Raw genomic sequence first — 13,635 nt, 5'->3', positions numbered from 1 at the left:
TTCAGGGCTAATGATCCTTCAACAAATAAACTTCGGTGGAAAAGAAGAGACAGAGGGGGACCAATAGGTTAAAAAAGATTCCAGAGATTTATAACTGATTCAGTGGATGAATCTTAAATAAACAAGCAAGAACCGCCAAAAAAGAAAGAAATAGTGAACAGTGACTGAAAATTCAATAAGTAGTAAGCACTGTTAGTGTATTTCAGGTGTGACAAGGACACTTGATAATACTGTAGTTTCTGTTAATATTTTAGGTGTGATAATGGTCTCTCATGCCATTCAGTTCAGTCCAGTCGCTCAGTCATGTCCGACTCTTTCCTCCCGGGGAGGTGCGGCCGCCCGGCTGACTCGCCTGAACGCTGCCTCCAGGCCAGCCGGTAGTTTCTGTATTTCGGGACCAAACTCCTCTACCATTCATCCTGCTGAGGAAATGTGAAACTGCACCAATCTATTTTTTTTTAATCTTTTAATTTTCTGGGTTGTCCTATTGGCTGGAACACCAGGGCCAACAGACTTCCAAAAGAACACCTTGTCACTTAATCAGGTTTTGGTTTAGTCAGTTCGTCAGGTGTTCCTATGAGTGACGCTGAACAAGCTATTTTGTTTTTTTGATTCCTTATTTGAAAAAAAAAAGACGTGGAGAATACCTATTTCAGAGGGTTGTTTGGAACACTAACACAATTAACATATATAAAAATGTAGAGTTTCAGCTTAAGTCACTGAATAAGGATTAGTTCCCTTTCCAATGACGACACGAAAGCCATCTCTCTCTCTGTTTAGCCGCTCAGTCATGTCTGACTCTTGCCACCCTGTGGACTGTAGCCCGCCAGGCTCCTCTGTCCATGGGATTCTCCAGGCAAGAATACTGGGGTGCGTTCCCATTTTCTTCTCCATGAAAGCCATGGCGTATCCCTAAAAGAGCAGAGCTGGATTCGGGTGGAATTCAGCCAAAAACATGAATCTCTCCAACAGGATAAGAATTGGGATTCTACCCCAAGTTCAAAATATATTCTACTCCACGTATTAAAATAGACTTTACTTCCAAAATAGTTCACACGTTAATATTAAATACCCTTTTCCTTTTCATTAACATCGCTTCCTGTCTGTAATCTGGCTTCCTTCCTTCCTCTACTCCTCTAGCTCTCAAAACATATTTAAAAAAAGACAACATGCGAGATTTTTCTTGTTGCTGTCATTTGCTCTTCTGACATACAACCACCCAAGACACCGTGGAATTATACAGCTTGGACACTGGGTAAAGTTTAGTGACTCAGCGTTTGTAAGCACGATGGCAACAAAAATTGGCAAAGGATATGGCATGAGTCCCGAGAACGACAAGCCTGACGGCACGCCCAAGGTCTGAAATCAGGGATCTCTCTGAGCAATGCGGCCCACAGCTTCAGCACTGGTTGCAGTTGCTTTGAAGTGGAAGGAGGTGTCATATTTGCAGGCCATGGTCATCTGCTCCTTCAGAGCTGCTCTCAGTAAAAAGTTTAGCAATGAAAGCACTGGAGTAACAGTGCTTTGTCTTCTTGATTTAATGCTCAACGATGGAACAAATGAAAATCTCTGGCCTTTCTCCACCCTTTGCGGATCCCTCATTCTCATACTTCTAGTCCGTTTCTTCTCCTTGTAACACCCTTTACCCAGTCCCCCCTATTTCTTTTCCTCCCCAAATCACATCTCTGAACTTACCGACTCTGTAGCCCGACTATGATCTCCTTGCAGCCCCCCAAGGAGCAAAAACGCTCCTAACAAAATCACAATTTCAAGCACAACTCAGTTCAAAAGTATTTGTGCAGAGTTTACTCTGTGGTTAGTACCAAATTCTTTGCCTATTGTGTCTCTAAAAACAGCGAACCCATAGTTCCCCAAAATAACATAGTTCCTCATGCCTCACTCTTGGTTGGCCTGAGGTCAGGAAAGCAGTGAAAAGAAAATCTTCCAACACTATCCTCCATCTGGCTAGAAGTACACCCCACCACCCATGGAGAGGGCAGCCAAGTCTTCAGTCCCTTTGAGTTGCTCCTCCAAGAAGCTCCTCACTCACCTAGCTCTTCCATCGTCTCGCACCCGAGATGCCCCGGTGCCACACGCAGGTTGTAGAGCGCTGCATGTGCTGCGGAAGAGGACCGCAGAGGGACTGAATGAGCCAGCGCGAAGCAGCCTCTATAGCCTTTTTTTGGTTCCTGTATTTGCTTAGCACTTCCTCTCTCTAACCTCTGAGTTACTTCCCTGGTAGCTCAGAGGTTAAAGCATCTGCCTGCAATGTGGGAGACCTGGGTTTGATCCCTGGGTCGGGAAGATCCCCTGGACAAGGAAATAGCAGTATTCTTGCCTGGAGAATCCCGTGGACGGAGGGGCCTGGTGGGCTACACAGTACACGGGGTCGGCGAAGACTGAGCGACTTCGCTTTCACTTTCCTCGCTTTTGATGTTTTTTTTTTTTTTCCTAAGTAAGAGTTTTAAAAAATGAGACATAGAAAGATAGGTTGTTGGATTTGAGTTCTGGTTGTGCATTGGCCAAGGTGATAAAGAAGCAAAACTAATTTTGAAAAATTTGAGAACCTACTATGCGCTTGGATTTATCTTAAATTCATGGGAATGGCAGATTTGCATTTGTGTTTCTTTCCCAGAGTGGGTAAGGTAGCCTGCTGTGAAAGATTCTGATTTTTTTTTTTCTATGAAGCTGAAAGACCATGGAAGCATAATCTCCTTCACTAGCACTCAATTCATTTTGCTATCTTTACCCAATTATCCAGAAATCATACTTATTTGCTTTTCTGAATAGATCATCAACCTATTAAAGGCAGAACAGGATTCTCTGGACCAGGCTTACAGTTGGATTCTCCGGCCAGGTTTATTTCAGTGGTTTAAAATGCAATCATCTAGAGGTGTCATGAAGAATGAAACTGGAAGATTTGACACCAGGTTCTTAGGGGCAGATGTTTCAATCATACACACTTGCCGTCTAGTTATATGGCCTTAATTTCTCTCAAAAGTGACACTGGGGTCAGCTTTCCCTCTTTTTTGGCTACTGGGATTTTATTCACCGTGAATAAAGCACTTTCAAAAGGTCAGCTATAAGGCGGCAGTACATAAAGTAAAACTATGGTCGTGTTAAATAGATATTATCCCCATTTTCACAAGTAGTGAAATAGAAACTTGCTAAAGTTAACAGAATTAGTAAGTTTGCTACTTACTATAATACTTAAAATATAGATTTAATGTCGAAGCCTGTATTCTTTCCTCTACAACCCAGTGGTCTTTTTTACGGTTAACTGAATCACTCATTCTCCATTCCTCTGTGACTCTTAAAAACTTTTTTATTTTTTATTGTTTAACGTAAAGGCGATCCCACCTCTGCATTACTTTTCGCAGCCATTGGATGTCAGCGTCATTCCAAAAGTCTGCTCACTACAAACACAGCTTTGAAAAACTCCCACCCACACTATGCCAGTTTTTACAACTGAAATGCCTTTAGCCCCATCAAAGTGCAAAACACTCCACAGAGAAGATGAACATTTGCCCAATCTGAAGTGGTGCCTGGCGTGCTGCGATTCATGGGGTCGCAAAGGGTCGGACACGACTGAGCGACTGAACTGAACTGAACTGAGCCCAAACATTGGAAGGAAAAAGGCTCTTCAGCACTTGGCTTGCAAAATATTGGACTCTATCTGCAGTTTAACTAAATGATTCATGTGAAATGTAGAATTGGATTCTGAGAGCTTGTTTCCAGCCACTTTCTTTGCAGATTTTTAACCCTGGGTGCTTTGGTTTCCGGGACTGAGGAGCATTCCTGCAGGTCGCGCCTTCATTATAATGGACGAAACGAAAAGAAAAGGGGGGGGCGGGGAGCAATGCAAGAAGTTCAGAGCCATCACCGAAGGCAACTTGGTTGATAAGCAAATGGAAACTCCCGTTTGATGCACTAGAGTCATTTAGCTGTACACGCTGGTGGAAAAAGAAATTCTGACAAAGCTGCTGTTCTGACCGTGCTTCCTGTGTAGCAGCGACATTTAAAAACCGCAGAAGCAGATGGTTTCGGGTGGGGAGTGGCGGGAGGCGGTGGTGGGGAGCTTTCAGGTATCCGGGGAGGTCACAGGAGTCACGGCAACAATGCTTCACCCAGGGGGCACGGCCAAACCTAAGCAGCGGGTGCCAGTCTTCAGCCCTGATATCCAAGGGCGAAAAGAGCAATTCCACAAGTCTTTCCACAAACTTTTATTAAGGATCGGATGAGGGGTAGGAATTGTGCCAGACCCACTAAGAGCCAACGGGACCAGTCAACTCCTGACCTCCAGACGCGCACAGGAGAAGATGGGATAATGCAGGAGATGTATGTGAACGCTAGCCCGTCCCCGCGGCGGCGCCGTCTAAGCAGAGTTGAGGGCTACTGCGTGGCCACCTTGACACGGTTCGCCAATGCCGAGCGAAAAGTTACGGGAAACTGCCAGGCGACCCAACCAGCGACAGGCTCGGGAGGCGTACCCGGATGCGGGCGGGCGCTCAGGCCCAACCCGGAAACACCGCCTCCCGGAAGAGCGAATTCGAACTGACGGGACAGTCGACTACCTCTCCCAGCGCGCAACGGTCAAAGCCTCCCAGCATCCTCTCCGCCGCGGGATTCCCAGCTGTCTTCCGAAGGCTCAGGGGGAAGCGGAACTTCACTTCCCAGGATGCCTCGGAGCGAGACGACCACGCGCATGCGCCAGAAGGCGGGTCCTCCTTGCCCTTACGACCCCGCCTCTGTTCCACCGCCGCCATTTTTTCAGAGACTTTCATCCGGCGGCCGACGGGGCTTTTTTTCTTAAAGGAGAAGCGACAGCTCAAAAAAAAAAAATCCCCCCCCTTCTTCCCCGCAAGACCTCGCGGCGCTGGGGACAGAAAGGCCACAGAAAGGAAAGTGGGGCCGGGGTGGAGGCGGAAGGACGCCGAGGCTCCCTCCGCGGCTTAAGGGAGAAGGATAGAAAGCCCTTGTGGCGTTAGCGGCTCCTTAGGGCGGCAGGTGCGCGCGCAGCCAGCCCAGGGTGCGCGCGAGGCGGGGAAGGAGGTGCGTTTCCCACCCGCCCCAGCGCGAGGCCTGCCCCTCCCACTGCCCCGGGCGCGCGTTGAGCTCCGGAGGTGGGGGGAAAAAAAAAAAAAAAGGTCACTTTGGGATTGTCGCGAGACGCAGCCGTTTAACGGTGAGAACGGGTGCGCGGGGAAGGAAACCTCGCGCGCTCCCTTGGAGCCGTTTCCTGATTGGTGGAAGGCCGGGGTGGGGGTGGGCGGAAGCCCGGGACGCCGCGACGTGAAAACCCGCGAGGGGCGGGGCCAAGGAGCCGCTTCTTCCCCCTGATTGGCCCGCTGTGCGCCTGTGGCGGGCGCGCGCGCGCGCCGCCAGCGGTACCGGCCCTTGAGTGGCAGGGGGCGGGGGGGGCGCCCTCGGAGCCGGGCGGAGGGGAGGGGGGAGAGAGGCGCGCAGAGTGAGTGAGCCGGCCGCTCCGGGGGGCGGGGGGAGCAGCGCCGCGGCCGCCGCCGCCGCCGCCTCCGCCGCCGGGACCAGGGGGTGGGGGGGCGGACGCGTCTCGATGCCGGGGGAGACGGAAGAGCCGCGACCCCCGGAGCGGCAGGACCAGGGAGGGGGGCCGGCGGCGGCGGAGCCCCAGCCACAGCCCCCTGAGGCGGCGGCGGCGCCGCCCGCGGGGCCCCCCAGCAGCCGCGTGCTGAGGGGAGGCCGGAGACCGGGGCCGCGCCGCCGCGGCCGCCGCCGCCGCCGCCGTGTCCCGTCGGAGGAAGGCCGAGTACCCGCGCCGGCGGAGGAGCAGCCCCAGCGCCAGGCCCGCCGACGCCCCGGGGCAGCCGGCCCAGGCCGCGAAGCCGCCGTCCCCGGCCCAGGGCAAGAGGAGCCCGCGCCTGCTGTGAGTAACGCCGTCTCCGCGGCGGTGGGAGCGACCCCCCTCCGCCCGCGCAGCCCTCGCGGCTCCCGTAGCGGCCGCCCCACGTGACGCGCCGCCGCTCTGCCCCCTGCCGGCCGGCCCGGCGCTCCGCCGCCCGCGCCCCGCCTCGGCGGCCCCCGCCGCCGGCCTGCCCGCGCCCCGCCGCCCCTCCCGCCTCGGCGGCCCCCGCCGCCGGCCTCCCCGCGCCCCGCCGCCCCTCCCGCCTCGGCGGCCCCCGCGCGGCGCGCCTCTGCCGCCCGGCCCCGCCGTCCCGGGCTGCCCGCGCGCCCTCTGCCCGCCGGCCCCTTCCCCCGCGCGGCGGCCTCCGCTGTACCGCGCGGCCCCGTTGGGAAACCGGCGGCGGGGGCTCCGCGCCCAGCGCGCAGGATGAGGTCGTTCCCCCACCCTTCCCTCCTGATCAGTCTCAGCACAGTTTGTTTGGGTTTTTTTTCAAACGTACTAAATTTTCACATTTTCACTCGTTTTTGGGGGAAAAAAAAAACAACTTAGGATAAAAATGTGGCCTGCCAATTTTAAGTGTAGACTCTGAAATGAGTGTGTTGATGGTTTTTTTTTTTGACGACTGTCAAAAACAAAAACTTTCAATATTTCCTACATATCATGCTTTGTATTAAGTGCTGCACTTAAGTCTCACAAACTCATCTCATTGAGCTTAACATTATCTCCTATAGATAAACCTGAGGCGCACACAAGTGTGTGTTTTTGGAGGTGTTTTAATATAGGGATTTCGTCCTTAAAATTTTGAATAATATGAAAGGAATTCTTTCCTTCCCGAGAGGTCGTAGAGGAACCAAGATGACCAGGAATCTACATATTTTCTAAGTTGTTCATTAAAATGTTTCTGTGCCTGAAGTAGTGAAGCGCACGTGTTTGTAAATTGTAGAAATTAAGCCCATTAGCCATGGGATTAGTTGCTGAAGACTTTTGTGTCTTTTTGACTTTCAAGTGAAAAAAAAAAAAAGTAAAAGCAGGAAAAATTGAAGGTGAGGGGAGAAATAAGTTTTAAATGCCCCCGGCCGCCGCCGCCACGCTACCTCCCCAGTAGCGATCCTGACAATATTTGGCTTACACAGGCCTGGTCAATTTAAAATTTGAAACACACCTGCTCCACAGTTAAGAGTGAAGTCTGTGACTGTGGCATACTTGTCTTGGAAGACTCTCAGAAAGAAGTAACTTTCAAAGGTATATTGTGTTTTAGATGTGCTTTCAAATTATTGGGTGTTATTTGATTAACATGCGGCTCAGCTGGTAAAGTGGAGAAGGAAATGGCAACCCACTCCCGTATTCTTGCCTGAAAATCCCGTGGACAGAGGAGCCTGGTAGGCTACAGTCCGTGGGATTGCAAAAGGTCGGACAGGACTGAGCGACTTCACTTTCTTTCAGCTGGTAAAGAATCCGCCCGCAGTGCGGAAGACCTGGATTCGATCCCTGGGTTGGGAAGATCCCCTGGAGAAAGGAAAAGGCTACCCACTCCTGTATTCTGGCCTGGGGGATTCCATGGACTGTATTTTCCGTGGCGTCGCAAAGAGTTGGACAGTTGAGCGACTTTCACCAATTAACATAATTTAGAGAATTGTGTAAATTAAATTTCTGTGGACAACAAAAACTTGTATTTATAAATGATTGGGCTGCATGCAGTTAGGGTTCGATTAATAATTGCTGTGAGTTTCATAGACACAAAAAATTTAAACAGTTTTTACTACCATAAAGTTGAAAAGATGTCAATGGCCTTATTTGAATATAAATTCCTTGGACAGGTTAAACTGCTTCTGCCTCAGTTTTATTATCTACAGGAAATACTGAGCTCAGTGAGATGAGTTTGTGAGACTTAAGTGCAGCACTTAATACAAAGCATGGCACGTAGGGACTATTGAACTAGTGTGTTCTGAGCAGCGGTCCGCACCTGCTCCGCGCGTCTACTGCGTGCGGCCGTGTAGTAGGCAGGCCTCTGCTGGAGTGACGCAGTGGAGGCATAGCTGCTGTGTAGGGAGTTCTTCATGTAAATTCTGCCAAATAGGGTTTTCAGTCTTTTCTATAGCCATACACAGGAAGGTTAATAACTTAATCTTTTAAAATTTCCTTCCATTTTCACCTACCCATTTGAAAGTTATAGATGGCTATATCTCCTTAGCGCCTTTCCCTCCCGCCGACTCATCAGTTTACTCAGAGAAAATCTTAAGTGTTCCCTAACTTCTGTCAAAAAAGTACTGAGTAGTTTTATTTCTACAATGTAAATGTTACAACAGTTGAAGTTGGATGAGGGCTTAATTAAATCCTTTCAGTTTTTTTCTCCTCAGTATTCCTTGTGGGGAGGAAAGAAAAGTCTTCTTAAAAGTGCTCCTCTCTCTCATCCAGTATCATAAAAGATCATAGTGTTCTTTTAGCCTCGGAACTATTTCTTAACTGTATATTTTAAATTATGCAGTTTTGATTGGATTGTTTGATAAATTTTCACTTTAATAATTTTTTAATTACATGTTTTCAATTTACTACATACCCTGGAAATCGAAGAACTGCTACAGCATTTCAGCTCAGTAAACCTTGATTAAGCAAATAATTGGATCTGGTAGTGTGCTGAGCCAGGATTTATAAAGGAAAATGAGACATGGATTTCAGTAAAGGGGGACGATGCATGGATTAGTGGAGGTTTGTCAAATGCACAGTTTACAGATTTTCAGAGTGATAAATTTTAAAAAGTAATTGAGAAACTTTATCCATTAAGACATTTCAAGTTTTGAAATGTGTGATCACTGAACCCTGGTTAAGTTCCTTCTGACCTTGATTTCAGCTCTGTTTTCCAAATAACATTTCTCCCAATAAATTCCCAGTAATCACTGTTTAACCTACCCTTGTTTTTCTTGATCAAGGAAACAGCAAAGTGACTTGATTGTACAGTGGTTTCAAGTGTCAGTAAATAGACTTGGATTTTCGATTCCTCTTACAAGGCAAAATAGAAAAAAAGCATTGCTTTTTACTGCTTACTGACCTTGGGCGAGTCACTTAACCTCCTTGAATATGCTTCTGTATCTTTAGCTGATAATTTATGATTTATGGAATGAGCTTTACAGTTAGATGGCAATTACTGTTTTTATAAACTTTCCTAATCTTATAACAACTTTTCTATTTGCATTGACATACTCAGGAATTAATGAAAAGAATAGGAGCTCTTTGTGAAGGCGAATAAAAAGAATTTTTCAGTGAATGTGCTTAAGCAAAAGGCATTCGGTTAAATTTATAATCATTTTAAATTAAAAGCTTAAAGGCTAGTAGGAAAGATAAACCAAGTTTGAAGAAAGGTTATATATTAGTGCTAAGAATTAGGCTCTTTATTTGCTGTATTTTAGCCAATAAGTTCCAGAGTTAAGATTCTTATGTTTCAAATGCAGATGTTTATAGGTATCTATGTATGGGTACATACAGGTATATACAGGTATCTGTGTATACATACACACACTACAGCTTATTTCTGATTTAGAAATTAAAACATCCATTCTCTACTAATAGGGAAACACTATAATTGTTAAAATAAGATTACTTTAAATGCAAAAGACTTATTTCTTCCTACTGTGTGATAATAAGTCCTTTAGATTATCTGATGCATTTCAGAATTTAATACTTATATACTTTTTTTTTTTTTAATTTCTCTCTTAGCTGTTGAGAAAAGCTGTTCTTTCCTCACCATAAGGAATATGGGAATATAGGCTAGAACAGTATTCCTAGTGGTAAACCTACAGGTTCAGATGGGTTACAAATGAAACAAATACTGCACTGTTTTCCAGTATATGGAATTCCATTTGGGGTTTGTTTCTCGCAGAAAGTACAATGGCAGCAAGCCTTTGCTTCACACTTTCTTTTTGTACGGAGAAGGTGATGGTCATGATAGTGAGGATGAAGAGGCAGCACTACTCTGAATTGGAAAAATTTCCGGATTCTGTGGCTCTTTAGAGAAGCCTTCAATTGTATAAGCCCCAAATCCTGAGTTTCCCTTTTGCAGTGAGCTTGGTAGAGGGAACCCTGAGCCGTTCCCATGGGCTTTCAGAAAGTTTACTTCCTGGCGTGTCCGCATCTAGCAGTGACTTAGGAAACTTTGCATTTAGAGCCAGGGTGATGAGCGGCATTCCTGTGTCAGTCGTTAACTGGGACGTTAAAAATAGAATAAATTATAATACCAAGCTTTTAAAGAAATGAATGAGATGAGAAAATGATATTTAGTCTCTCTAAAGAGAACAGAATTTGTATTATGCTGTGGCTTCAGTATCTGCTTGGATATTCTTTGTAACATAAGAGTCTTCATTTGTATTAGGTTTATTTTCAAAAAAGAAAAAAAGGAGAAAACTTTATACTGCTCAGAGATGCTGTTTGGCATCTTGGGAAAGATCCAAGACAGGTCAACTTTGAATTTGGGTAAGGGCTATAGAGGAGAGTCATTATACTGTACTCAACAGTTAACATTTGATAGAAATTTCCCCAAATTAAAAACATGCGAATGACATTCTTTTTAACCGCCAGTTTATTACACATAAGACTCTTTACTCTTCCTATCTAATTTGTTAAGTTCAAGTTACATTTATTTCTAGGTCCAGTCTGCTGCCATTTTAGAAATAGATTTTGACTTTAGTTTAACAAATGAATAATTTTAGGATTTTCTCTTAGGTCGTTAAATTTTTATTTTGAGAATTGTCAAATATATCCAAAGTAGAGATAATAATGAGTCCTCAGTATTTATCACCTGGATTTAACAGTTATTGAGATTTTGCCATTCTTACTACCTTTGCCCTTCTTCCCTCTGTTTTTCTTTTGGCAGGAGTATTTTGGAGGATATCTCAAATATTTCATTGCACCACTAGTTACTGCATTTGTGTAAAATACATTTTTCTTTTATGACCATTTAATACAACAAAATTATCAGTAGTTTCTTTGTATCGATATTTTTTTTTTTACAGTTAGAAACAACTATTTTGAATGATACTCTAGCTTTGTGCTGTCAAATATGATATCTGCTTGTGGCTATTAAATTAATCAAAACTGAAAATTGAGTTCCTCAACTACATAGCTATTTCATTCGTTCAGGAGACTATCATATTGGACAGTACAGAAGTAGGATGTTTTTTGTCATTGCAGAAAGTTCAGCTGGACACTGCTGCTCTAGATGCTTTCTGTATCACTCTGGAGATGAACCTGAAAAGGATAAATGTTTGTTTTTTTTTTTTTTAAGAAAATGTGCAAGATTATTCATTTACCATTTGATTCTCTTTTCTTTCAGATGCATAGAAAAAGTATCAACTGAGAAAGGTAAGATGGGTCCTTCTTAGCACTCATAAACATTACGTCACTACTTTATAATCTGATAGAAAATAGAATGAGCTTCAACCTGATCATTCAAATTGCTCCTATTTAAAAGTGACTTATTTGGTAATGAATTGTTGGAATAGATAGGCCATATTTAAGAGAGTGGCAGGTTTGGGCAAGTGGAACATTTTAATATTATTTAAAAACCTAATAATGGGAGATCAGATTATTTGATGTCACTTTATTGTAATTTTTAAAGTTACTTGGTTTTCCAGTGAAGTAGCAGAGTGGAATGATACACAGTGTACAGAGTACAGTATAGACTCTTGTGGAGAGTCTAAATGCATTTTGAAGAATGCAGAAAGAAAAGTGTTTTAAGATTGCAGCCTGGTGAATAATTAAATGGGCCCATTAGGTTATTTCAAGTAGCAAACCAGATATATGTATTAAAAGTATTCTTATCTGGATTATGAAGGGAAGCTAATGTTCAGGGGTTTTTTTAAATGCTTTTTTTAAAAGACTGTTCTGGCTTTGCAGATTGGATTATTAAAACTGCCCATATCATGTTGAGCCAGTTGCTCATTTATTAAATTTTTTTCCTAGTTATTGACTTTGTTCCTTGATACTGCATTCAAATACATAGCATCCTTCTTAAAACTGAAACAAAGATACATTTAAGCATATTTCATTTACTTTGTCTAATCTTGGTCCAGTCCTAAAGTATTAATCAGTTAATTTATTATGTATATATGTAATGTGAGTACATATTATCCTCAGTGTGGACTTTCTCTTTTAAAGAATGCTTTGCAATATGCATGTATAGGTCAAGTGTAAAACCTGAATTTATGCCATTTAGAAGAATGATAGTATGGTTAGGAACCAGTTACTTACTCTGTGAGCAATTAGGTATCAGTGAGCAGGTTTTTTTTTCCTCTGAATTTTAGAATCTGCTAGTATTCCATTTCATAGTATACCAAGCAGAAGTGTTTCATACTAGGCAGGTTTTTGTGTAGAAAGCTTTGCATGACTGTTTTGTTTAGGAGGTTTTGGGTTTTGTTGCTGTTGATACTTGGAAATTAGGATATGTCTGTCAAGAATGGAAGCTCTTGTGTTCCTTATTCAGAGATCATTTTGGAAATTTTAGGATGTGGGGGGAATGCTGTGACAGGTGACAAATAACAGAGCAATTTCTACTAAGACAAAAACCACAGCCTGCATCTGTCAGCTAGAATTATCTCCTGTGTCTAAAGACTGTCAAAAGAAATTATTTTGGGTTGCCTTGGAGTGAACTCACAGAATGTGGTGGAAATTAAGAACTCTGTTGTAGATGACTTTTTAATTGATCTTTTGTGTCGATTTCTTAAACCAGAAGCTGGCATGTTACATAAAGTTCTGCACTGAGGAGAGAGTAAAACTGCATTTCGGATAGTTCAGTCTCAGTCAGTACCACTTTAACCCACTTGTTAAATGCCCTGGATTTAGAGTTAGAGCTCAGAATTTGAATTCAATTTCTGTCTTTTACTGCAAAGAAACTCTGCACAGCAACTATTAGAGTTGATAAACAAACTGAGCAAGGTAGTGGGATACAAGAGTAACATACAGAAACCTGTTGTACTAACAGATTTCTTTATGTTAACATTGAAATATGAGAAAGAGAAAGTAAAAAAAAAAAAAACTCTCTTAAAATTGCCTCAAAAAGATAAAATACCCAGGAAAAACCCTGACCGAGGAGGTAAAAGACTACGACTCTACTACAGAGCTGCAGTCAGAGCAGAGTGGCATTGGCACAAAACCAGACATGAATCAATAGAGCAGAATAGAGAGCCCAGAAATAAACACATTCACCTGTGGTCAGTTAATCTTCAGCAAAGAGGAAAGAATATACAGTGAGGAAAAGACAAGCCTCTGCAGCAAGTGGGGTTGGGAAAGCTGGACAGCTAGCTGCATGTATATCAGTGAAGTTAGAACACTTCCTCACACTAGACTTAAAAATACACTCAAATTGGCTTAAAATGTAAATATCAGATATGACACCATAAAACTCAGAGAAGATAGGCAAAAAACATCCTCTTATGTAAATGATAGCAGTGTGGACTGGGAGAAAATATTTGCAAACACTGCAACTGACAAGGGTTTAACTTCCAAAAAAATACAAACAGCTCTTGCAGCTCAATATCAAAAAGAAACAAAAAAATGGGCAGAAGACCTAAACAGACATTTATCTGAAAAAGAGGTACAGATGACTTAACGAGCACATGGAGAGATGTTCATCAGTGTTAATTATTCAGGAAATGGAAATAAAGCTGTGATGAGGTACTGCCTCATACTGGTCAGAATCACCATCATCTGAAAGTCTATAATAGTAAATGCTGGGTAGAGTGTGGAGAAAGGGGGGCCCTTCCACA

At 44.2% G+C, this 13,635-nt stretch overlaps 2 protein-coding genes across 3 annotated transcripts in view; one reads left to right on the top strand and one right to left on the bottom strand.

Annotated features, from left to right (window-relative positions):
* Positions 1–2,173, bottom strand: part of LPXN (leupaxin) — a 37,406-nt gene extending 35,233 nt beyond the window's left edge. For both annotated transcript variants that reach the window (XM_018059036.1, XM_018059037.1), the window contains exon 1: positions 2,051–2,173. In XM_018059036.1, the coding sequence (XP_017914525.1) occupies positions 2,051–2,063 (13 nt within the window). In that variant the 5' untranslated portion in view covers positions 2,064–2,173. The remainder of the gene's footprint in view (positions 1–2,050) is intronic.
* Positions 5,558–13,635, top strand: part of ZFP91 (ZFP91 zinc finger protein) — a 36,947-nt gene continuing 28,869 nt past the window's right edge. Inside the window, 3 exon segments of the mRNA XM_018059035.1 lie at positions 5,558–5,722; positions 5,724–5,902; positions 11,205–11,233. Coding sequence (XP_017914524.1) covers positions 5,573–5,722; positions 5,724–5,902; positions 11,205–11,233 — 358 coding nt within the window. The 5' untranslated portion in view covers positions 5,558–5,572.

This window comes from Capra hircus, chromosome 15, assembly GCF_001704415.2.
Source record: "Capra hircus breed San Clemente chromosome 15, ASM170441v1, whole genome shotgun sequence".
In the NCBI taxonomy this organism is placed as follows: Eukaryota; Metazoa; Chordata; class Mammalia; order Artiodactyla; family Bovidae; genus Capra; species Capra hircus.
This window is presented reverse-complemented; position numbering and strand designations above follow the sequence as displayed.